Genomic DNA, 22,984 nt, shown 5'->3' on the forward strand with positions numbered 1-22,984 from the left:
CGTGCGGGTGGAAGAAGGAGGGTATTTTGGTCCTTGGAGGACCCGTGGTTGCTGCGCAGGCTCCATTCTCCGCTCCCTACTCGACGCCAGGGCACTGGGTAGAAAGGAGACCTTTGAAGAGTCTCGTGAGCTAGAAGAGGGAGTGGAGGTAAGGTGGGGCACAGCATGAACATTTAGTAAGCCCTTTATCTCTGTTCCCGTCCCTGCCCTCCCAACCCCGCCTCAGGAGCTAAAATCTAGCTTGAAGCAGCGCCGGACCGTGGATGGCCTTGACTGACGGCGGCTGGTGTCTACCGAAGCGCTTTGGGGCAGCTGCTGCGGACGCGGGCGACTCCGGGGCCTTTCCATCGCGGGAGCTTTCCACACCGCCTTCCCCCATCTCTTCCTCGTCCTCGTCCTCCTGCTCCCGGGGCGGGGATCGTGGCCCCAGCGGCGCCAGCAACTGCAGGACTCCACAACTAGACGCGCAGGCGGTGGCGGGACCCGCGGCCCGCTCGTTGCTGCTCAGCCCCTACGCCTCGCATCCCTTCGGGGCTCCCCACGGACCTTCGGCGCCCGGGGTCACTGGCCCCGGGAGTGCCTTATCGAGCTGGGAGGACCTGTTGCTCTTCACTGACCTCGACCAGGCCGCGACCGCCAGCAAGTTGCTGTGGTCCAGCCGGGGCGCCAAGCTGAGCCCCTTTGCACCAGAGCAGCCCGAGGAGATGTACCAGACCCTCGCCGCCCTCTCCAGCCAGGGACCGGCCGCTTATGACGGCGCGCCCGGGGGCTTCGTACATTCTGCAGCCGCAGCAGCTGCAGCCGCGGCGGCGGCCAGTTCCCCGGTCTACGTGCCCACCACCCGCGTGGGTTCCATGCTGCCTGGCCTGCCATACCTGCAAGGGGCGGGCAGCGGGCCTTCCAACCACGCGGGCGGCGCGGGGGCGCACCCTGGCTGGCCCCAGACCTCAGCCGACAGTCCCCCGTACGGCAGCGGAGGCGGCGCGGCTGGCGGTGGGGCCGCTGGGCCTGGCAGCGCCGGTTCCGCCTCGGCACACGCCTCGGCGCGCTTCCCCTACTCGCCGAGCCCTCCCATGGCCAATGGCGCAGCGCGGGAGCCTGGGGGCTACACTGCGGCGGGCAGCGGGGGCGCGGGCAGCGTGAGCGGCGGCGGCGGGGGCAGCCTGGCGGCCATGGGCGGCCGGGAGCACCAGTACAGCTCGCTGTCGGCGGCGCGGCCGCTGAACGGGACGTACCACCATCACCACCACCACCACCCGAGTCCTTACTCGCCCTACATGGGCGCGCCACTGACGCCTGCCTGGCCGGCTGGACCCTTCGAGACTCCGGTGCTGCACAGCTTACAGAGCCGCGCCGGAGCCCCGCTCCCGGTGCCTCGGGGCCCCAGCGCAGGTAAGGGTCGCGCCGCAGTGTGGGGGTGCGTGTCCGAGGCACAAGAGGGTCTGGAGCAGCTACTTGACCGGCCCCAGAATGGATTTGCAGGCCTGTGGCAGAATGACCAGAGACTGGTGGTTTTATTGTGCAGACTGTCCCGGTTTCTTTTCAGGAAAGAGGCCAAATTGCACGTCTACCACAGGGCCTTGGAGAAGTTGGGGGGCCTTGATGAATATGGACTGACTTGGGTGGGCAATTGGGAAAAGATGAGCTTGGGAGAGAACTGACAGAGCCTTGCCTTGAGCTCTACCACATACCCCAGTGTGGATAAATGGAGTAGTAAAATTCCATCCTGGGGTAAGTTTGGGGGAATTTATTCTCTTCCCAAATACACACATACTTATGTACACGCACTCACGTGGAATGTTTTCCTCTTGGGAGTAGGGATTGAATCCAGGGGTTCTTTACCACTAAGCTACAACCCTAGCCCTCTTAAAAATATTTTAAAATAACATTGTTGAGTTGCTTCAGACTTGGCCACCCTCCTGCCTAAGCCTCCCGAGTGGCTGGGATTACAGGCCTGCACTATGGGACTAGGCTGTGAGACAGTATTTAAATAAGTTTCAGGAGAGTTAAGGACCTAGGACCTGGGGATTCAGTGGTCATTCCTACCTCCTCAAGTGATAGAGGAAAAAGATGAGAGGACACCTAGACTGGTCAGCCTTGTGACTTTATCCTGAAGGACAGCTGGTGGATAGGTGTTTGGTTGGGTGGGGGTGTGGGGCTTCCACGTGGCCAGGCTGGTTTCCAGGGATCCAGGAGCAGGGCCACCTACCTCATTCTAACTTTAGAGTTTAACCCACCATTCTGCAGTTTCCAGTCCCATTCATACTCTCATTCCCATGTCTGGGGACCATTTTAGGGTGAAGTGGGAAAACAAAATTGTCAAATACTGCGAAATATCTCATTTTGGAAAGTGGTTCTACTTTAGCAGGGGAAGGTGGGAGTCAGATTGTTTGATTGCTTTTCTCAGCCTGAGTCTTCTGCGTTCTTGGTGCTTTCACAGGTCTTTTGTATTTCACCTGTAGTTTCTAAGGAATAGCAGAACTTGTACTGTTTTGAGGGGGAGTTGTGGGGAGAACTCGGGCACGGAAGTGGCAATCCTGAGGCCTATCAGTCCAAACTGTCCTATCTGGGTTTTCTCTTGTGCCCCAAGTTTGGACTTCTCCTAGGAGCCTCCATGTTCCATTTAGGGGCATGGAGGACTTTTAGGGACTCTAATTAGGTAAAAGGGGGTATTGCCCATCTTGTGATCAGAAAACATGCTGGAAATGCTTGCGGCTATAAAGTGAAAGAACAGATTCGACCAGCTCCCCGATATAACATTAGGGACAGGGCAAGACTTTTTGGTAATAAGTGCTTCTCTCTTTGTGGTGCTGGAGTTTGAACCCATGGCCTCACAAAGCACTCTATCTCTAAAGCACACCCCAGCCTTAAAAAAAAAAAAAAAAAAAAAAAAGACTTTTCATGTTAATTAATTTGTGGGGTACTGGGGTTAACCCAGAGCCTGGCACGTGCTAGGCAAGTGCTGTACCACTGAATTACACCTCCAGCCCACCCTTTTTTACTTCTTCTAAGGACTGATCTCTAACTTCTTTCCAATCCTGCAAAGATGGCCCTAGAAACCGTCTTCACCAACAGTATGCCGAGCAGGGCCAGAGGACTCTGTTGAGATTTGCCCTGTTGCGTTAGGACTTGAGAGAGCCCAGGACTGTCACCCTTCTTTTCAAATAGGAACCCATGTTTGGCTCCCAGGAACAGAGAGACTGGGTGTAAGGGATCTTCAAAGAATGGGAAGGAACTGGTGGTTAGGGTGTGAAGCTTCTTTTTTCAGTCTGGGGTCCTGCGGAGATTCTGAAACAGTGTGCTGGGGAAGGGGTAGCTGTAGTTTGAGCTGGATCCTGAAAATCTATCTTACCTTGTTCTTCAGATTCCTTCTTCCCCCCCCCCCCCCCCCCCCCCCCGCCCCCAGGCTTCCAGTATGTCAGAGAGAGAGAGAGAGAGAGAGAACCCCATTCTTCAGATGTTGACAATAACTTGTTTCTGTTTGAAAAATCATTTTAGAATATGATGTGGTTGCAGGCAAGTTAGAAGTTTCTTTTGTTTTAAACTTATTCTATTTTCCTAATTTTTACTCCTTCTGGGCTTGATACTATAAAAAAAAAATCTGCAGACAGAATGTTAAAAAAAAAAAAAAAAAAAAGTTGCAGGGATTTGGAAACACCCAGAGTTTGCAGTCTTCTAAGAAAGTAGGGAAGCAGTGGGGACCAAGTCAGTATCGGGGTGACAGGGTGAGTGACCCTAATTTGCTTGTCCTCACAGGTGTTCTAATGCCAGCTTCTATCTAGATTTCCTGTTTCTTCTCTTTGATTTTTTTTTTAAAACAAACTTTTTGGAGGTGGACTATTTTTAATTGATTTGAGCAAACATTGGGGCTAAAACCTGAGCTTTATCAACCTGTACAGTTTAGAGGCTTTTGGAAACCTACACTCCCTGGACCTCTCCCTGAGTGGTGGTGGATGGGTTGGACTCATTCTGGGATGAGTTCAGAGTGTTCACAGCCCCTCCTTCCCTGGTTCTAACTGTGCTCCATTTGCTGGGTGATGGAGTCTGTCACTTCCCAAGAGCATCCCAAACAGCCATCTCAGGAGAGCGGACACAAGTTTCCAGAAAAATTTTCGCAGTGCCCCTCACCCATTTTAGAGTTAGAAAAGTCTAGCTGCCTGGTGGGTGTGAGAGAGAGGTAGAAAGGGAAGGAAAGAGAGAAATTTCATTTAATTTTTAAAAAGCAAATTTCCTAGATTTTATTTATCTAAAATGGACTTTAAATTTTGTCTTGGGGTTTCAGATGACTAAAGCGTTCTACCTGGGGAGTTCATACGCTCTTTTCCATGGAGTCTGTCTTTATTGTTCCCAGCAGAGGGGAGGGAGGCCAGGCACCTAGCTGGGTTTTCCAGGGAATGCCCCACTCTTCTATGGAGAAGGACTCTGATAGGTAACATTTTAAAGTCAACAACAAAGACAAATACCTTGTTTAACTTCAGCGTCCTTGAAGTCCTGAGCATTTTACTGATTACCGTAGTCAATAGTGGCTTTTAGGGCGGAGAAGAATAAATCTTTGTGATGTGTTGTAAGTTGCGGTATCCCCACGACAACTTCGAACGCGGCTGGTGTAGGATGCTAGTTTAAAGCTAAGAAATAACTTGAAATGAGGAAGGACACTTGTTTTGTAGGGCAAATATTACTAATGGATTAAAGCATTTTAATGCTAAAGTTATACTCAAATGTCTTTACCACACAATCAGTGGTAGAAACTATCAGCTTCAGGGGAATGAGAAGGAAGAGAAAGAAAGGTTTGCTAGCACACTTCATCTTCAAATAAAACCTCAAGTGTAATGTTTATTTACTTTAAAGAGTGATTCAGAAATACTCCTTCGAGAATGCGAAATTAGAACATTTATACCGTCTATAACATAAAGGGCCCTAAACAGTAGGATACATTTGTTTTTAAAAAGTATATTTAGTAAGCCCTTATCTCAATTTAGAGGATATTTATTATTTCATATTTAACCTTCTTGAAGGGAAGTAATAAATGTTACAACCATTTACCCGTAATTCAGATTTGTTTTTAATTAGCAGATTTAGGGTAGTTGTGAATTCCAAATGATTAAATAATGTAAAATAACCACATTTAAGATAGATTGCAAAATTAAAATTTTAGCATAGAAAAAAAGGAGGGGTTTTATTTATCGCTGAGAAGTTCTTAATTTCCCAGCCAGTCAAATATCAACCTTTTGTAGAAAATTTTCAGATGGAAATCAAAATATTTTAGTGTTTGATCTTTGTGGCATGTAAATGAAACTTTATGTTAGGGCTTTTTCCCCCTTGGGGAAGACCTGATTAATTTTCTCATTGAGGTAAATGTTTTCAGAACAGTAATTCTAATTTAACTTGTCTATTTTTTAGTGGGGGAAAAGGCGTGAAGAAGAGGAGGTGGTAGATTTAGAAAATACTTTTAAGTAAAAATTAATTGATAAATATAAGCAAAGCAGCGTGTCCTGGGGCATTTGTGGGTTGGAGCAGGGTCAGTAGTCAGTGCTAACCTTGTGCGGCTTGCTTGGTTTGGCAAGCGGGATATTGTAATTATGATGAATTTCAGTTTTAAAAAGCTTGGGGACAGACTGTGAGTAGGGGTCAGGCTGACCTCCCCACAGGTCATCTCAGACTCTGGTACTGCCAGTGACGTTCCGGGGGTGTTTTACGGGGGGCACCCAGAGTGTACACAAGTATGGGACACAGGGCCAGCAGATCAATAGCGACAAATCAAGTTCTCGGCTTCGCAGCCAAGGGGAAAAGCGGGATCCCCAAGGGCGCGGGCGGGGATCGCGGCAGCGCGCCTCCAGCGCTAGACCGGGTCCTGGGGGGCTTTCGGGTGCTGGCGGGGAGGCGCGGGCTCCGCGCGGCCTCACCCTGCTTCTTGTCCCGGCTCTCGCTGCAGACCTGCTGGAGGACCTGCCCGAAAGCCGCGAGTGCGTGAACTGCGGCTCCATCCAGACGCCGCTGTGGCGGCGGGACGGCACCGGCCACTATTTGTGCAACGCCTGCGGCCTCTACAGCAAGATGAACGGCCTCAGCCGGCCCCTCATCAAGCCACAGAAGCGCGTGGTGAGTGTGACCCCCGGGCGCTCCCCGTGGGGACAGGTGCGGCTGCCGCAGTCAGAGCCAAGCGCAGAGTCCCGGCCGCACCGTATTCACTCTCCGGCCTCCAGCGCTGGCCAGCCGGCGCCCCCGCGGAGGTCACCCCGAAGCTGCGCCAGGGAAGACAGGACAGTCTTTCCTCGTTTGCCCATCGGGAATGACATTCCTAAATGGCAAAAAAGGAAGGTGCTGCTGGTTTTTTAAAATGCAAAATATATTTACTTATCTCTAGACAGAGTTGCCAAGGCACCAAATAAATTCCCGAAGAGCATGCAAGACATTGGGAATGGTAGAACTTAGCGGGAGGAAAATGGGGGAGACCTACCCAGGCCAGGTGAAAGAGGCTTGCTTTCGCTGTGTACTCTTTGGTCTGGTTTGGATTTTATTCTTGGGAAATCAGGCCCTCTTATAACATTTCGCTCCACCAATAAAATATGACAGAAACACACCCGCCTCTCTCTCCTCCTCACAACGCGCTCTGAGCCCCCTTTACTTTGTTCTTTCTACCTCTGGACCCTTCTGCCGCTCATCCCGGGAGAAAGGTTTGTCCTTCTAGGTGCCTGATGTCTTTTGGATTGCTCTGGAGTCTAGTGAAAATTGATTTACCCTATCCTTGGTTATTTTGAAATGTAGCTGTTCAGAAAACCACATAGTACTTGAGAAAATGTGGAATGTGTATGTTCTTCTCAAATTAAGGATTTTCACCACTTCGACCACATTTTAGCATCTTTTGAAGTATGACGATTCTGATTTTCTTCAGGCATTAATCTGCATTGTCATTTTTAGGTGTGCGTATTAGGAGAGGGTATCACTGTGGTAATTAGAGAAAATAAATCTTCCACGAACCCCACTGTAAGGCTAACATTTGTTTAGCCCAAATACTGAATAGTTTAAATGCCTTTCAAAAGTAAAATATTTTACAGTTAGATGTCAGACATCTTAAGTATCCCAGTAATTTATTTAATTGTTATACGCTAATTAGCAGAACAAATGCTACAAATGTTGTTTGTGTTAAATAGATTAGAGTGAAATTGCATCACAATGTAAGTCTGACACCTTAAAGAGAAGTAATTAGTTTTATGGTTGTTTGTTTTTAATGCATTTAAAATAAAGTGGCCCACATTAATTTAATGAGTGTATGTGCCTTAAACTTGTTACAGCCTCCCACAGCTTATAATCTTAAGGGGTCCTTTTCAGTGTGCGACTCTCTAAGGTTATTTTTCTTATATACATCCTACTTAAAAAGTAGTCCCTGCAAAATATTCCAAGGAAGTTCCTTGTTTTCACATATTAGTGCATTAACAGTGAAACTATTATTAATTCTGTAAAACCACATTGAGCTAAGTACAAGTTGAGCTCTGAAAGGTAACATTTTCTCAAGATTGAGCAAAAACCTTGTGTTAACATTAGCCATTTAGGTTCTAGTTGAAGTATAAATTTGATCTAGTGATATTCCTATTTAGATATTGCCATTTATTTTTGCACACTTACCAGTAAAAATAACTGTTCCCAGCAAGAAGACCATTTTTACATTTCTGAATCAATTAGTTTTCTTTCTTTGTGGCAGGTGTCTTGATGGTAACCAAGGTCAGCCTGTATACTTTGTAAATGAGTTATAAATGATACCAATTGTAGGGTGTGTCATTATCAATTAGTTCTCCTTATGGGCTTCTTATATATAGTTTTGATGGATCTGACTTCATTCTCAGAAACAGAATGTTGAACCCAAGTTTGTTTAGCCAGCAGTACAGAACCAATCACTGTGAATTTGAACTTGCAATACATTGCAAAATAAGAGATTTATGGTGTAACTTGAATTCCTTGTCAGTGAGGAATATAACTGAGATCACTTGTTACAAGGAACTTTTATAACCCATTCACCTTCATTTCACATGTTTATGAGGACTGGCTTCACTTATGATCTGCAGTTGACAGTCATAAAGTTCTTTGTTATATTGGCAAATTCTGATAACAGGTTTGCTTCACATTGGCTCCAAATTCCACTGGAAACTATCATAAATGGCCTGTTTGTAAAATGAATCTTGCCATTCCTCGTTTACTGATTCACATTTATGGAGACAAAAAATAGTGCTTGCCTAGAAAATGGTTTTCTTTTAGCCATAAAGCAGCTTTGATGTGTAGGGTTTAGTTAATGTTCTCAACGTTTAAGCAAAGCAGTTCCCCAAATAGTTTTCCTATCAGCCAAACATGATCATTTCAACCATATTCTAAGAAGTCAGTGCTATCAGTGCTAATTGTTAACACTGTGAAGAATGTTACTAAAGTAATACAACAGGATATAAAAACGTAAATGCTAAATTGAATTTCATCATTTAAATTTTCCAGCAAAGAGCTTGGAAATCTGTCCTCTAATCTGAGAATATTTGATACATGTTCAGTTAATATTTTTGTTGCCCATTCTTCATAATTTCTTCTTTTAATCGGTATCATTAACTCCCCACTCTTGTTAAGCTTTAATAGTAATTTAAAACAAGTTTTGAAGGCAATTTAAATTTGGTAATTTTAAAAACAAATCTTATGTTTTGCCATTCTGGGGAGGAGATTATACTAGTTTAAATTCTTCTTTATAATTCATTCGTAGTAATTTTGAGGAAATGGAACATATTTCTTTCTAAACATTTTAGACTTTTTGCTAAGATCTGCTTCTGTTCATATATATAGGCCTTTCTAAAGTTTCTGGTTGATTCCCCTACACATGAGTGAAAAATTGATTTGGTTGTCTCTGTTTTTCAGAAGAACACTACCCAAAGCCATTAGTACATTTAGATGCTTTATGATTGTCTTTCATGACTCTGATGTCTCAGACCTGTGACAATAGAGCATGACTTCATGGATGGGGGCTGGGATGACTCTCACCTTAATGTCCAGTTGTATTGTTACTTTTGGCACATTTCGGAATATAACTCTTATTTGCCAACTTTTAGAAAATCTTCTAATTTCCCTTTAAAAATAACAGCAGTAAGTGGAAAATAATTCTTGGTGAAGCAACTACTGTTGAAACTCTCTGTGATGCTGATGAGAGCTTTGCACAGAGTAATTGCCTAGTGTGACTGCTTTCCAGTTGTTCTAGAATCTACGATAGACCGGTATGGAATCGAGGGTATGGAATCCAGCACACTGTACAAACTTAGTTTCTTGGTCCAGGGAATTCAACCTAATTACACTTCAAATTTTTTTTCTCCAGGGATATTTCATTTATAAATGTCATTGTGGCTATTCATTAATAAATTAGGAACATGCCTATTGAAGGTGGATGTGGTACCTTATTGGTACCTTGGTGTATATATAGGGTACACACATTACTCTTAAAATTCCTCAGCATCATGTATGGATTTCCACTTACGTTTTTATGTTCTTTTTTAGCCTTCGTCCCGGCGGCTTGGACTGTCCTGTGCCAACTGTCACACCACAACCACCACCTTATGGCGCAGAAATGCTGAGGGTGAACCTGTGTGCAACGCTTGTGGACTCTACATGAAACTCCATGGGGTGGGCCCTTTATTCTACTCACGAGTATATACATTTTAGTCTGCTTTGTACAGTTTCCATTACAAAACCTAATCAGCAAATGAAAGGTACAAATGTGTAGATAGATGTACCTTACTGAATCTAAGATGCTTTCAATTATAATATGAACTGTTATCTTATGTACCAGAAAGAAACAAATTGCTGCCAATTAAACAATCATAAACACTCTTTGTAAGACATTCCAATTTTAGAAATATGAAAATGTGAAACATGGGGGACTGGGTTGTAGCTCAGTGATAGAGAGCTTGCCTACCATGTATGAGGCACTGGGCTTGATCCTCAGCACTGCATTAAACACCAAACAAACAGAAAAAGGAAATGGGAAACATGGATTTTAAGAGTTGATAACACAAGCAAGGAAACTAATGAGAAGTACACGGTAATTAGTTTTTATCTTTTTTATTTTTTGAATGCATTCAGAGACATTTGTACAAAGGTACACTTGATGGTTTCAGTTAGAAAGACTATACTTCATTTTAAAGAACTACACAAAGTATTATGGACACCTCAATCTTACAAAGAAAAATAACTTACGTGGTAGGAAGAAGAGTACATGATCTCTTTTAAATAAAAACACCCAATAAATGTTTACTGTATAATTAAAGTTACTTCAAACAGTAATCATTAAGTTGAAATAATTTCTCCTTGGTATATCCCCCACCCCCACCCCTGGGGATCAAACTTGTACCAGGATGTAGGCAAGCACTCTGCCACTGAGCCACCTCAGTCAGGTTCATCCTTTAGTCCTGTCCACCCCCTTTTCTCTGAAGGAATCTTTACATTTGATGGGGAAAGTGTAGTCTTTGTGTACTTGGAATGTATGGAGTATATACAAAAGTGGATTGAAGTTTATGCCAAGTTCTTTTAAATGAAGGCTTGTAGTAACAATGTCGGTGTTTAGTTTGGTTTTCCTTTGATATAATACTTATTAAGGCCTATGTGAAAATTTTTTAGGTGCCTCGACCACTTGCTATGAAAAAAGAGGGAATTCAAACCAGGAAACGAAAACCTAAAAACATAAATAAGTCAAAGACTTGCTCTGGTAAATATAATAAAATGCCATTTGATTGTAAAGTATTTGCCCACTGTAACAGTAGATATATGTATATTTATAAAGTTCATTTTGACTCTTCTAGGTAATAGCAATAATTCTGTTCCTATGACTCCAACTTCCACCTCTTCTAACTCAGACGATTGCAGCAAAAATACTTCCCCTCCAACACAACCAACAGCCTCAGGGGTAAGTGTTAAAACAGAATACACTCCTTCAACTTCGTGGGTTGCTCTCTAGTAAATTATCTCAAACTTTATCTTATCTGGCAGTACAATAACCTAAACCAACAGTTTAGTTAGTTGATACCTAAGAATAGTTTTTAGAGGAAGTTACATTTAAATGTCAACAAAATGGCAAACTTAAGTACTTTACAAACCTCTTAATTAAGATCTCTATCATTTTTTTATGGTTAAATTAACCCAAAGAAAAGCAAGAAGTTTTGAAGAGCATTAAATTGTGTTTATTTCCAGGTTTTTTTTTTTTTCTTTTTGTAAATCAGAATTGCTACGTAGGTGTATTTCTAATACAGATCAGGAAAACTGCCAGGTCTCTGGTTCCACAGATCCCAGCCCTGAGACGTTGAAGCTGCTTTTGCTTACTGTGTCAACTCGGGCTTTCTTTTTCTTTCTTATCTATCCAAAGTGAAACTTTCTAGTGTGTTCTGGGCTGCTGCATTCACTGGTTACCTCCTTCGACCTTCTTGCTGGGAGACCTTGCTGTTTTCGTCGCACCCAGGCTTATTTCAGTCACAGACAAACCTGGGAATGATGAGGTTTTCCCCACCGGCCGGAGATCGTGGGGTCTTTGGCGAAGATCCTAGAGTTAGTTTCTGTGGAGCTATGATCAAAACTGTTACCCATACGTAAAGAGCATTGTCCTACCTTAATGTTTCCCAGATTCACCTGAAAACAAAACAACAACAACAACAACAAACACCTGGCTTCACCTGCGACCTCAGTGAGGTCCAGGCTAAGAACCCAGACAAGCAGAACTTTATATCTTTTACTTTTTGTGATCTCAGGAATGAACCCAGGGCCCTGTGCTTGCTAGGGAAGTGCTCTCGCTCCGAGCTACATTCCTAGCCCTCGGCAGGACTTTAAAATGTGCCCTAGGTTTATGCTAAGATTAGTTTAGGACTAACTACTGCTGTTTTAATCCTTTATTTACTTAGTAATTGTTTTCTACCTTTAGGTTTTCCCTAGAATTGTTGGGTACTTTAAAATGCTACAGATTCCTGGGCCCTGCCCTGGATTTTTTGAATCTTAAGTCTCTAGGGGTGGGGCTTGGACGCCCCAGGTGAAATTGAAAGTGCTGCCCCCCCCCGGGGCATTTGGGAACTTCCGACTCACGGACCTCTTCCCCCATCCACTCTTTTTAGCTGACTTGAACAACCAAAATTAAATATTTAAAATGAAATATTAAAACTAGGCTTAAAATTATATTTGCTATTTCTTTTTGTCCACCACCACAAATTCTTTTGAGCTTTTTCTTTAATGAAATCAAATGTCTAATTAGTTTCACAAGGGGAAAAATGCTTTTTGTCATAGACATGTTAAAAGAACCTCTCTAGTCTTTATAAAGGTGGACCCTGGTGTAGTTTTTTTAGCAAGAGGGTTAGAGTTCACTTTGAGGATCTAAACTGGTAAATAGAATGTTACTTGTTGGAAACTAAAAGGTCAAAATTATTTAATCCTTAGCGATAACTGAACAACTAAATGAGGCAAAGTGGTGTTTCGCAAACTAAGGCATTGAGGGAGGCTGTTTTTGGCCTCAGTGTCTGTGTCCTGTCTGCCAGCTCCAAATCCCCTTTAAGTATAGAAAGAGCCTAATTTGAATGATAAGTGGCAAAGAAATAGAGATATTTGACCAAATGGGCTTTGGGTTCAGGATGACTTTGTAGGTGGAGTCAGGTTTGCTCTTGTGGTTTTGTGATGCAGAATTTCAAAATTGGCTTTGAGCAAGTTCAATCAGTTGCCCTCAGGGAAAGGAGAATGAGAAGGCAGGGAGAGGAGGCTGAAAGGCACCGAAAGGAGCCCAGTCCTGTTGGTGTCCAGGACTCTGATCTGGGACTGAGCTCCTAGAGGTGGCTTGAGGGTTGGTGCCCTTCAGATGGAAGATTAGCTCCCTGCTAGAGACCTCCTAGAAGCAAAGCAGTTGGGTTTTTAAGGTTGGGGGAGTTGGAGAGTAGTTTCACACAGTGTCTTTTACTGCACTCTCCATTCCTCCCACAGCCCAGGCAGCCTCCATGGGACCCTGGAAGCCAGCAGTGATTGGTGTAGGCTGCAGGCAGGGGGCAGGTCCTGAAGATGAAGCTGGGCTGCAGAAATTCATGGCAGTATTTCCCAGGGCAGGGGTGGGTTGCCCTCCTACCTGCCCATGCCCCTGGACTCCTCTCTTCCTTCAGAGGGCACAGGGCTGGCACTTGGGCTTGCAGGTTCTCCTCTGATGGCTACCTCATCGTGAATGTCTCGAGGTCACTACTGGTGTGGGGAATCAGGCTATTTGGCAGATGCCCATCTGCTGGCTTCATTTGGAAACTGTCCTCCTCTATGAATAATAGTGGTGGGTGGAGTGGTTTTGCCAGAATGCCTGAGTGTGCCTGTTGGTGGCCCCCTTAGCACTTTCCAGTGCCTCCTCTACATGGGCTGGGCCTTCATGGTGTGGCCGGCCCGGCAGCTCAGTAGCTGTGAAGGAAGAATGTGTTGGAAGAGTCACCTGTGAGCCGTTGGCAGCAACATTTTTTTTTTTAACGACCATGATGACAAAGGTGTGTCATTTTCCCATTTTGGTCACAGTCTCTGTTGTTGAAGGGCAGCTGGGTTTGGTCACCTATAAAATTTTGTAACGTGCTATAGGTAAGGAAAATCACAGATCCCTACAGCAAGGTCGCATCCGGTGTTTAGAAAGTGAGCGTATTACATAGCGCCTTCATTGGCTCAAGGGTTAAGCCTCCAAGATAGTGGATCCTTCCCACCGACTTCCTGTGCTCTGTGTGCCTGACATGGTAGAAATAGTAGTGCGGATGCCTCAGTTTTATAGGTCTACGGAGCTGCAAACAAAGACAATCTCAGGCACACTGTCCATAGAAGAGGGGGATCAGGGGCCATGCATCTCTCCACTGAAGAATGTACATGGCAACACGATGGCCATGACTGAGTTACCGTAAGGAAGTTGAAGGAAGGATTCCAGAGGCCCATATCAAACCCTATGTTCACGTAAATCCCCACTTTGAGAAATCAGTTGCAGGAGATCTCTAGTTGGCATTCCCAGTAGGCTTCTTGCTTGTGGTCCACTTAACATGTGGGCACAGGTACCTGGGTTCCATTGGACCAGGTGAAAAGGGCCCCAGCAGCTGAGTGTCCTGGAGGGAAACTGTTCTGATCGTCTGCTGCAGTGTGCTGCGGGCCGTGGGAGGAGCAGGGCTGGAAGTGTAGGCAGGATTCCTAGCACATGACGTTCTTTCAGGAAAACATTGAAGTGTCAAATCATTTTTGCTTGTCTTTGACACTATTTCTTCGACTGATTTTCGTGTCTTGGCTTTATGTACTTGTTGCCGATTCGTGCTTCAATAAGCCCTCTGCTTGGGAGAAAAGGAGACATTCCTTCAGATAAGTCACCTGATGGGTGACCTGGTCACATTGACTCAGTTTCTCTTTGTTGTAGGCTGTGCGTGTGTGGTGTGTATGGGTTGGAGGTAGAGAGAGAGAAAGAGAGCAGCTTATTTTCTGTTTGAGATCAGGAAGACTCACTGCCATGTAGCTTGGCATTAAACTATTGTCGTTTTTGTTCCTTAAATGTGTTAAACTTAATTTTTGATAAATGGTTGGGTTGATTTTTGTGAAAAAAATCTTTAGGCTAAAAATTTTCTTATTCATCTGGGTTTACTGAAAACCATTTAATTGATATAAATAGATAATCAGCTTTTCTGTGGCATTGGTTTACTACGGAGTGTAAGAATATTAAAGTTTTTGAATTCCTTTTTTGGCTGAGTTCTATTTTATAGGGTTTTTTTTTTTTGTTATTGTTATTTAGGAGAAAAACTTGATAACATGTTCTATTTTAGCTATTCTCAAATGAGATTTAATAAGCATCCCATAAGTTTTCTCATCCCTCTATGACTTAAAACTCTAAAACTGGAGGATATTTTATGTAAACTTTATAGCTCAGTCTTCCCTACCCACCCCCTTTTTTTAGGTACTGGCGATTGAATCCTGAGGCATTATACCACTAAGCAACCTCCTCAACCCTCTTAATTTTTTTATTTTGAGACAGGGCGTCTCTAAGTTACTAAGGCTGGCCTCGAACTTGTGTTCCTCCTGCATCAGCCTCCCAAATAGCTAGGATTTATAAGAGTATACTACTGCACCTGGTACTCCCAAATTTTCTAGATAAAAATATCTTTGTTCTTTTCCTTTGGGACAGGAGGGATTAATTTAGGGATAATAGTATCACTAAGACTTAATATCAAAATAAGAAGTAATTGAACATACTTTGCCTAAAAATAGTTTCTATAAATACATAAAATAAACCCTACTTTGGTTCGTGTTAAAACTGCAAATATAATTGAAGTCATCATAATGTGTGATACTGAATTAAGTTTGGAGATGCAAACTATGTGACTAGCCTTTGCTTGTAGTTGCTAAGCATTGCTCTATGGGAGGCACTTTTTGAGGGGAAGGGTACCAAGAATTGAACCCAGGGACACTCAGACACTGAGCCACATCCCTAGTACTTTAAATATTTTATTGTGAGACAGGGTCTCACTGACTCATTTAGGGCCTCACCACATTGCTGAGACTGGCCTTGAACTTGCCATCCTCCTTCCTCAGGCTCCCGAATGGCCCGATTACAGGTGTGAGTCTGACTGGGAGGCACTGTTCACAATTGAGGAAACAGGGTCCCATGCCTGGGGTTGTCCTGGGGTTGTTCATGGGTTGGGGCAGATATAGACAGATCTTACTGCTGGTCAGATTTGGATATGCTGAAGTACTGGGAGAGACTGGCTGTGAATTCTGATTGTGGAGTGTTCCCCCACCAGTGCTGGGGATTGAACCTAGGGCTTCATGTATGTTAGGCAAGCGCTCTATCTCTGAGCCACATCCCTGGCCCTTGTTTCAGAGGTGGAAGTGCCTTAACAGGAGTAGAGGGTGTTTGAATTGCTGGGTGGATTTGTGTAGGGAAAATTGAGGATAGAGTATGCAGCACAGAACTGTGTAGGAATCCATGGTACTAAAGGATGTGGGTTCAGCGTGGCTGGAATGTGGGGTGTAAGAAGTCAAATGCAGGACATGAGGCTGCTCAGTGAAACTGGTGGAAGGAGACATATGAAAATATTTCAAATCCATTTAGGTCTCCTGAAAGAAGAACCCAAACTGTTCATTTCAAGTTGATGGGCTTATCTAACCGCTGCTTTGGTGATAAATGCTTTTTCTGCCTGTTGGAATCCAACAATGAAAATATTCTTAATTGTGCCCAGGGGTGCTCTACCACTGAGCTACAGCCCCCTTTTTATTTTTTATTTTGAGACAAGGTCTCACTAAGTTGCTAGAGCTAATCTTGAATTTGCCATCCTCCTGCCTCAGCCTCCTGAGTTACTGGGATTACAAAGGTGTGTGCCTCTGTGCCTGGCTTAATGGGGAGTATTTTGATAATGATGTAAACAGTGCTAGTAAGCTCTTGCTTGTCTCTTTCACAAGCAGGTTTTCCTTCTCACGTCAGTGGAGAAATATACTTCCCCAGAGCTGATTATGTGCACTGACCTCGCACAGTGTTTCTGTTCATGGGCAGATTGGCTGGGTTACTGCTCCTAGTGGAAACCCGAGGCCTGGTGTGTTGGTGTGAGGAAGTAGATTTCCTCACTTTTGTGCTTCTTCTTGGGATTACTTTGTAAGGTCTTTGTAAGGTGCTTTGTAAGGTCTTCTGAAGAAAGCTTAGGCCCTTTGTGGGCTAATTATGAAAATTCTCTTAATAGATTTTATTTTCTGTATGAACATTTGCATCCTGTGGCAGAAATTAGAAAATATCCACTTGGGTCCTGTAGCTTACTATTTATTTCTTCCTGAAAAATTCAATTAGTAATCAAAGTTCATTCAGTTAGGGGATAATTTTTTTTCTTAGCAGATTTCTATTCCACTTTCTTTCTCAAGTATTGGGATCATTCTGGATTTACCAGAATTACCATGGCATTATGGTTGGTCACAAGATAATATTTCCTAAGACTTGAAAGGTAGATCATGAAGGACTTAGGTTGTTCTGACAGTGTGAGTTGCCTTGCCTGGGCTAGGGCAGAAAATGACTGCTTCACCTTTTTTTTTTTTTGCAGTGCTAGGGAATTGAATCTGGGGCCTCACACATACTAGGCAAGGGGCAAGGGCTTTACCAATGAAATACTTTCCCAGCCCTGTAGGGAATTGAACTCAGAGGTTCTTAACCACTGAGCCACATCCCCACCCGTTTTTTTACATTTTATTTAGAGACAGGGTCTCGTTAAGTTGCTTAGGGCCTCACTAAGTTGCTGGGCCTGGCTTTGAACTCTCCATCCTCCTGCCTCACCCTCCCAAGCCACTGGGATTATAGGCGCGTGCCACCACCACAGGACAGGCCAGCTTTATCCTTATATTCTGCAACAGTCTTTAGAGCACTCATGGATTAGCCTTGTATTTTATCACTGACTTCTTACTTATGAGATAGTGGGCCTAGAGAGATGGGAACCTAGTTTCTATCAAGTACCTTTTATGTGTTAGGTGTCTTAGGTGCATTTTTTCTCTTTTAACCTTACTTCTGAGTGAGACACAGAAGGGACCCATCAGGCCTGAGGACTTATAGTCAAATTAAGAGGCAAGGCTTCCATTTGAACCCAGGTCAGGCTGATACAGAGTTAGTGCTGTTACCATTAGAACATATAGATTAATGTGATATTGGTGCATCTCTTTGAAATCTTTAGAGAGAAGATATAATGTTTTCCTAAAGAAATTTGACTAATTTTGATTGCTAACTTCAGGATCAAATATCCTCCCACAAAAGTTGGTGGGAAAACATGACCAAATATGTCAAATTTTCTTATCAATATTATACTTAGAAATAAAATATCTTGTAAAACTAAGAGTATGGCAGGTAGATAATAGGTGGAAAATATTGTTTATTATTAGTAAAATTTTCCATCATTAAACAGTAAAAATTCTGTTGTCAATGTACCTCATGTGGTTATAACAAGGTTCTTTTAAAATTCAGATTGCAATAATAACATCCTCCTAGTGATGTGATTTAAATTCAGACCTAGTGAGTGCGAAGTTTTGAAACTTCTCAGAATGTTCAAGTGGCCTGCATTTAGTTTTTGTGAAATCATGAAACAAACATTCCTAAATAGTCAAGTGCCCATTTTTTTCCCCCCAGAATTTTATAGTCCAAAACACTCTTTTCTAGATGAATAAAAAAAGAGTTAAAAAATCATTAATCTCTGACAAGGGTCTGAGAGAGTTGCGGTTAGGTATTATGATTGCCTCATTTATAAACCAGGATCCCGAGTGACTCCACAGGTCACAGAACAAGCCCGTGTTGAAGCCGGGACTGGAACGGACGTCTCCTGCCTCCCAGTCCTGGTCCAGGGCTGTTACCCCTCCCAGGGAGTTGACCAGTCATCACAGTTATTAATATCCCACTTGCCACATGCTACAAACCATGAACATAAATATTTTGTTGGCATTTTATCTCCATGCTCCCCATGTGCCAGGCTCCCTTTCTCTTTCCATTCACAGCCCCTTCTAATAACTCACATTCCTGTTTGAACACATTGGCCTTCACGTGAAAGTCACACGTCACCCCAGCAAGGAATGCTTCGGTACGCACAGCAGGCATACTTTCATTTTGATCTTGAGGCTTTTTTTGGATTTCCCGGTTGTGTGTGTGTGTGTGTGTGTGTGTGTGTGTGTGCACATACGTGCCTGCACATGTAAAGATGGGAATGGTAAGAAATAGTAAGAAAATACATTGTACCACATTACTGTCTAATGGCTTGGTACATATGTTAGGAACGGTGAAACAATATTGCTCTTCAGTTTGTAATATAATGTGTATGCTCCCCAGATGTAACACAGCTATGGTTTATTTAATAAATGACTCATTATTACACTCTAGAAGTCAGAATACTAGGTAAGGAGTAAGCGCAGGCGGAAGTTGTTTGCCTTTTCACTTGGCCTCATCTCTGATACGCTTTTCTTTGCAAATTACAGATTTTTTTTTTTTTTTTTGGTACTTTTTTCTTGCCTCTGTAAAAATATACAAAATTGTCACAAAACATGAAATAATGTTACGGGAAAACATGACCAAATTTAAGAAATCTGGCTTAGGATGCTCTGAAATGTTATTGCTAAATGAATCTTCGAAGAAAATGAATTCCCTTACTGGAACCAAAGTAATTTATTATGCATTTCATGGGTGTCTGCCAAAAGAGTTACTAGCAATATGAAGATCTAATGGATATGAATTAAACACAATCTGGTAGCTCTCTTCACGTTTAGAGCTACCTGTTAATTTTCTCTGAAATGTCAGTAATTTAGAAAGGCACCTCCAAGGACAGGTGTCAATAGACAGCACGGTAGTTCAGCTACTTACCATATTGGACTTTATAGAGGTCCAGTACTCAGAATTTTGGAGAACAGGCACCAGAAGTTTATTTTGTTAACCTCAGATTTTAAGAACCATTTGAGCAGATAAACAAGGCATTGATATCCGTGTCCTGTTGAGTAAACGGAACCACAGGTGAGTGACTGCTGATGTTTCCCTGATCATGAGCGGCTTGGTGATGTGCTGTCTGCTGGGTTGTTGGCCTGCCAGGGTTTTACCAGAGCTGAGGCACATGCTCCAGAATCTTATTTTTCTTTTATTATCAAACACAAAGACTTTATGTTTAAAGCTCTCAGTAAATTTAGTTGCTTGATTTGTAGTGAGGCCTGTCTGTGGTCTAAGTTCATTCTGGGGGTTTGTGGATTAGCAGCTGAAATGAAACAGATTCAGGCAGCCAGGAGTTAGCGCCAGCTCTATCTGTGTCATGATAGCGAACTGCCAAGGTTTTGTGAAGCCTAAAGGGGAAATTTAGAGATGTAGAGTTACTGTGTTAAGAAGGAACCATATTTTAAAGCTCTTTATTTCTTGGATGGCAGCAGTTCTTCACTCCTTCTGATACTTGGTACTCTCCCGCTGCTTTCCGTGGTGAAAGTGCATTGTGAGCGCTCCTTGGTCCTCTGGCCATGGTGTGCTTTCTGTCATTGTGGTGGAAAGATGAAAAGCCAGCTTTGTTATAAAAGTTAAGCTCATGATTCACCAGGTTGCCTCAGGATTCTGGACCACTTGATCGGAGGACTAAAATACCGTACTCCCTTCTGGTCATTTCAGAAGACAAGCCTTTCCTTTAGTGCACCCATTGATTGGAGTCATGGACAAACCCTCCCCCTGGCCGTCTATATTTGCACATCAGCATTTTGCTGATAATTGCAGTGTACTGGTAAACTTGGAGTGCCGCCCTCGCCCCTCATGCTTGCTGGGGTTTTTTTTGGTACTGGGGATTGACCCCAGGGGTACTTAACCACTGGACCTATTTCCCCCCATCCAAACTGAAATGAGCCTCATTTTTATAGTGGAAGATTACCATGAAAATGTTGCCCCTTTGCTGGAATTCATATGTAGCTTTTTATTTTGAGGATGGTAGCTCGAAGGAATCTAGCATCTCCAGTCCTTTTTTTTTTGGTACTGGGGATTGAACTCAGGGGCACTCGACCACTGAGCCACATCCCTCGCCCTATTTTGTATTTTATTTAGAGACAGAGTCTCACCGAGTTGCTTAGCACCTCGCCATTGCTGAGGCTGGCTTTGAACATGTGATCCTCCTGCCTTGCCTCCTGAGCTGCTGGGATCACGGGCGTGCGTCACCATGCCTGGCTTCCTTAGCCCTTTTTAAAAATATTTCATTTAGAGTCATAGTCTCACTAATTGTTTAGGGCCTCTCTAAGTTGCTGAGCCTGACTTGGAGCTTGTGATCCTCCTGTCTCAGCCTCCCAGGCCCCTGGGATTACAGGCATGTGACACTGCCTCACCATGCTTGCTGTTTGTGCACACGTGCGTAAAACACTCTGCTCCTTTGCTCAGAACGGCTTGTGGGCAAAGCATTGTGCCTTCCTCTTTGAAAAGGGGCACCATCCATTCTGTGGTGTGGATAAAACATGGGTGGAGGGGCAGCCAGAGAAATCCCCAGTAAGGAATCTGCTAAATTACACAAACATAATGCAACTGAGTTAGGTCATCAGCTGAAGGTGACAGATTCTTTTGTTTGAGAAGGTGCTCAAGTTCTCTTGCTTTATTAAACTGTAATGGGAGGATTCGAGGATTTTGTTGTGATTGAAGATTTTCACATGTCCTCCTGGAGACAGGATCCATGTCCCCATATTGTTCACGTGTCCTAAACTATTATCTGGTCACTTCTGTGTCTGGACCTGTCCCCCCCCCCCCCCCCCCATGTACACTGAAAGGAGCCCATTTTTGGTAGTGGAAGTGAAGATTTCCATGAAAGTGTCTGGAATTCACATGAAGCTTTTATTTTGAGGAAGGCAGCTCCACGGGAGGCTAACCTAGAGGTTACAAAAGCAGAAGAGCTTTGTTTGGCAGTCAGGGACAACTGGCTTCCCCTCCCCCAAGAAAGAGCTGTGGGCTGCGGGTGTAGCTCAGTGGAAGAGTGCTTTGCCCAGCATGCACAAGGCCCTGGGCTTGATCCCCAGCACCAGGAAGAGCTAGAACCCCAAACTCACTTAGATAACGTGTAAGAAGGGCTGATGGGAGGCCATAGCAGCAGACAGCCTGCTTGGAGCTCTGGAGGCAGGTTTTAGCTCTGGGAATGACCACACACTCACCTGCACACAAGCTGGAGAACCCACTTTATCCTTCTGGAAAGGATATGCCCATAAAAAAGAAAAGTGGGCCTACAGGTTCCTTTTTCTCTGATGGGCTTCCTCTCCAATGCTGTCTCTATGGATCCCCATCAAGGCTGACTCGAGTCTACCTTTCAGGGAGATGTGATGTCAAGTAAAAGACAGGGCATAATATTGCTGGGTAGTCTGCTAGGAGCCAGCAAGTTTTGCTGGACATTTGACAACATGTGTATCAAATCAGAAGTCTGCTTTTCAGAGAAGTGTCCACAATCAGTCAAGACTTAGTCTCACAGGAGACAAATCTGGGTCATCTCAGATAACTGTGCCTGCTCCACAGGTTAGTGCATATTTTCCCAATCCACAGCAGCCCAGGTTCTCCCTGGAGCCATTTCTTCCTTTGGGAATGTGTTTTCCAGCCCAGTGGTGCTGCCTGTCTCCCACCTACCCTGGCCTGCGTGCAGTGCTGAGCCCAGGCTGGGTCTGGTGCTGATAACACATTCTTTCAACAGGAAGTGCCTCCATTTTCAGTTGTCTGTGGGAGGGTGGAGGGCAGATAAGCTGTGAATGGAAACACAGAACAGATTTCTGCTCCACCCTCATATTGCACTTTGATCGGGGAGGGAGCAAGGACCTCTGCCCGGCCCGAGCTGCCTGCACAACCATGGGAGGAAGGATCGTTCAGCTGCTGAGCATTCCGAAGAGCTCTTCTCTACTTTGGTTCAGGAACGTTTGTTTAGGTTGGATTAGGCTTGTAAAATGTCTGCTTTTGCTATGTTGAGATGTCTGTGATCTGAAGTCCTTTGAAGGGTTTAATTAGATGTGGGAAAACACTGACCAACTGAAATTCATCCTTTCTTTTTTACTCGTGTGTGTGTGTGTGTGTGTGTGTGTGTGTGTGTGTGCATGTGTGTGTGTGTGCGTGTGTGTGTGTGTACTGGCTCCAGGATATGACGAGCGGGGTTTCTTCAGGAGAGTAGCTGCAGTTAGGTAGACCAGTTCTCACCCCATGTTCCTCTGAAGCACGGAGGTGGACTTTCAGTGTTTTGACTTGGGTGCTGTGTTTCCTGTGTGCATGCCTACCCATTTCCCAGCCTACGCCAGGACGTATGGAGACGATGTCAGGGCTCCTGGGGCAGCTTCTGGCCCCCCTCCCTCTGTTAGTGCCCTCACTCTGATTCCTCCCTAGTTTTTCAAATAGTTTATGACCCTGCCCAGGCTGGCTTGTGTGCTTGTGCATATCATCTCTTCTTCCCTGAAATTCCATGTGTTAACTGTGTGTGGTGGTACATGCCTATAATCCCAGTAAGTTGGGAGGCTGAGGTAGGAGGATTGC

The 22,984-nt window shown here is 44.2% G+C and overlaps 1 protein-coding gene and 1 long non-coding RNA gene across 4 annotated transcripts in view; both read left to right on the plus strand.

Annotated features, from left to right (window-relative positions):
• Positions 1-22,984, plus strand: part of LOC306642548 — a 506,277-nt gene that overhangs the window by 245,334 nt on the left and 237,959 nt on the right. The window lies entirely within an intron of this gene.
• Positions 1-22,984, plus strand: part of GATA6 (GATA binding protein 6) — a 29,766-nt gene that overhangs the window by 1,401 nt on the left and 5,381 nt on the right. For 2 of the 3 annotated variants that reach the window (XM_079108733.1, XM_079108734.1), the window contains exons 2-6: positions 227-1,392; positions 5,933-6,099; positions 9,517-9,642; positions 10,636-10,723; positions 10,818-10,921. In XM_079108733.1, coding sequence (XP_078964859.1) covers positions 264-1,392; positions 5,933-6,099; positions 9,517-9,642; positions 10,636-10,723; positions 10,818-10,921 — 1,614 coding nt within the window. In that variant the 5' untranslated portion in view covers positions 227-263. Of the gene's footprint in view, positions 1-226; positions 1,393-5,932; positions 6,100-9,516; positions 9,643-10,635; positions 10,724-10,817; positions 10,922-12,966; positions 20,458-22,984 lie in introns of those variants that run through there. The other variant, XM_079108735.1, reaches the window with a different exon arrangement.

The sequence above is a fragment of the Sciurus vulgaris genome (assembly GCF_902686455.1).
Source record: "Sciurus vulgaris genome assembly, chromosome: 13".
NCBI lineage: Eukaryota > Metazoa > Chordata > Mammalia > Rodentia > Sciuridae > Sciurus > Sciurus vulgaris.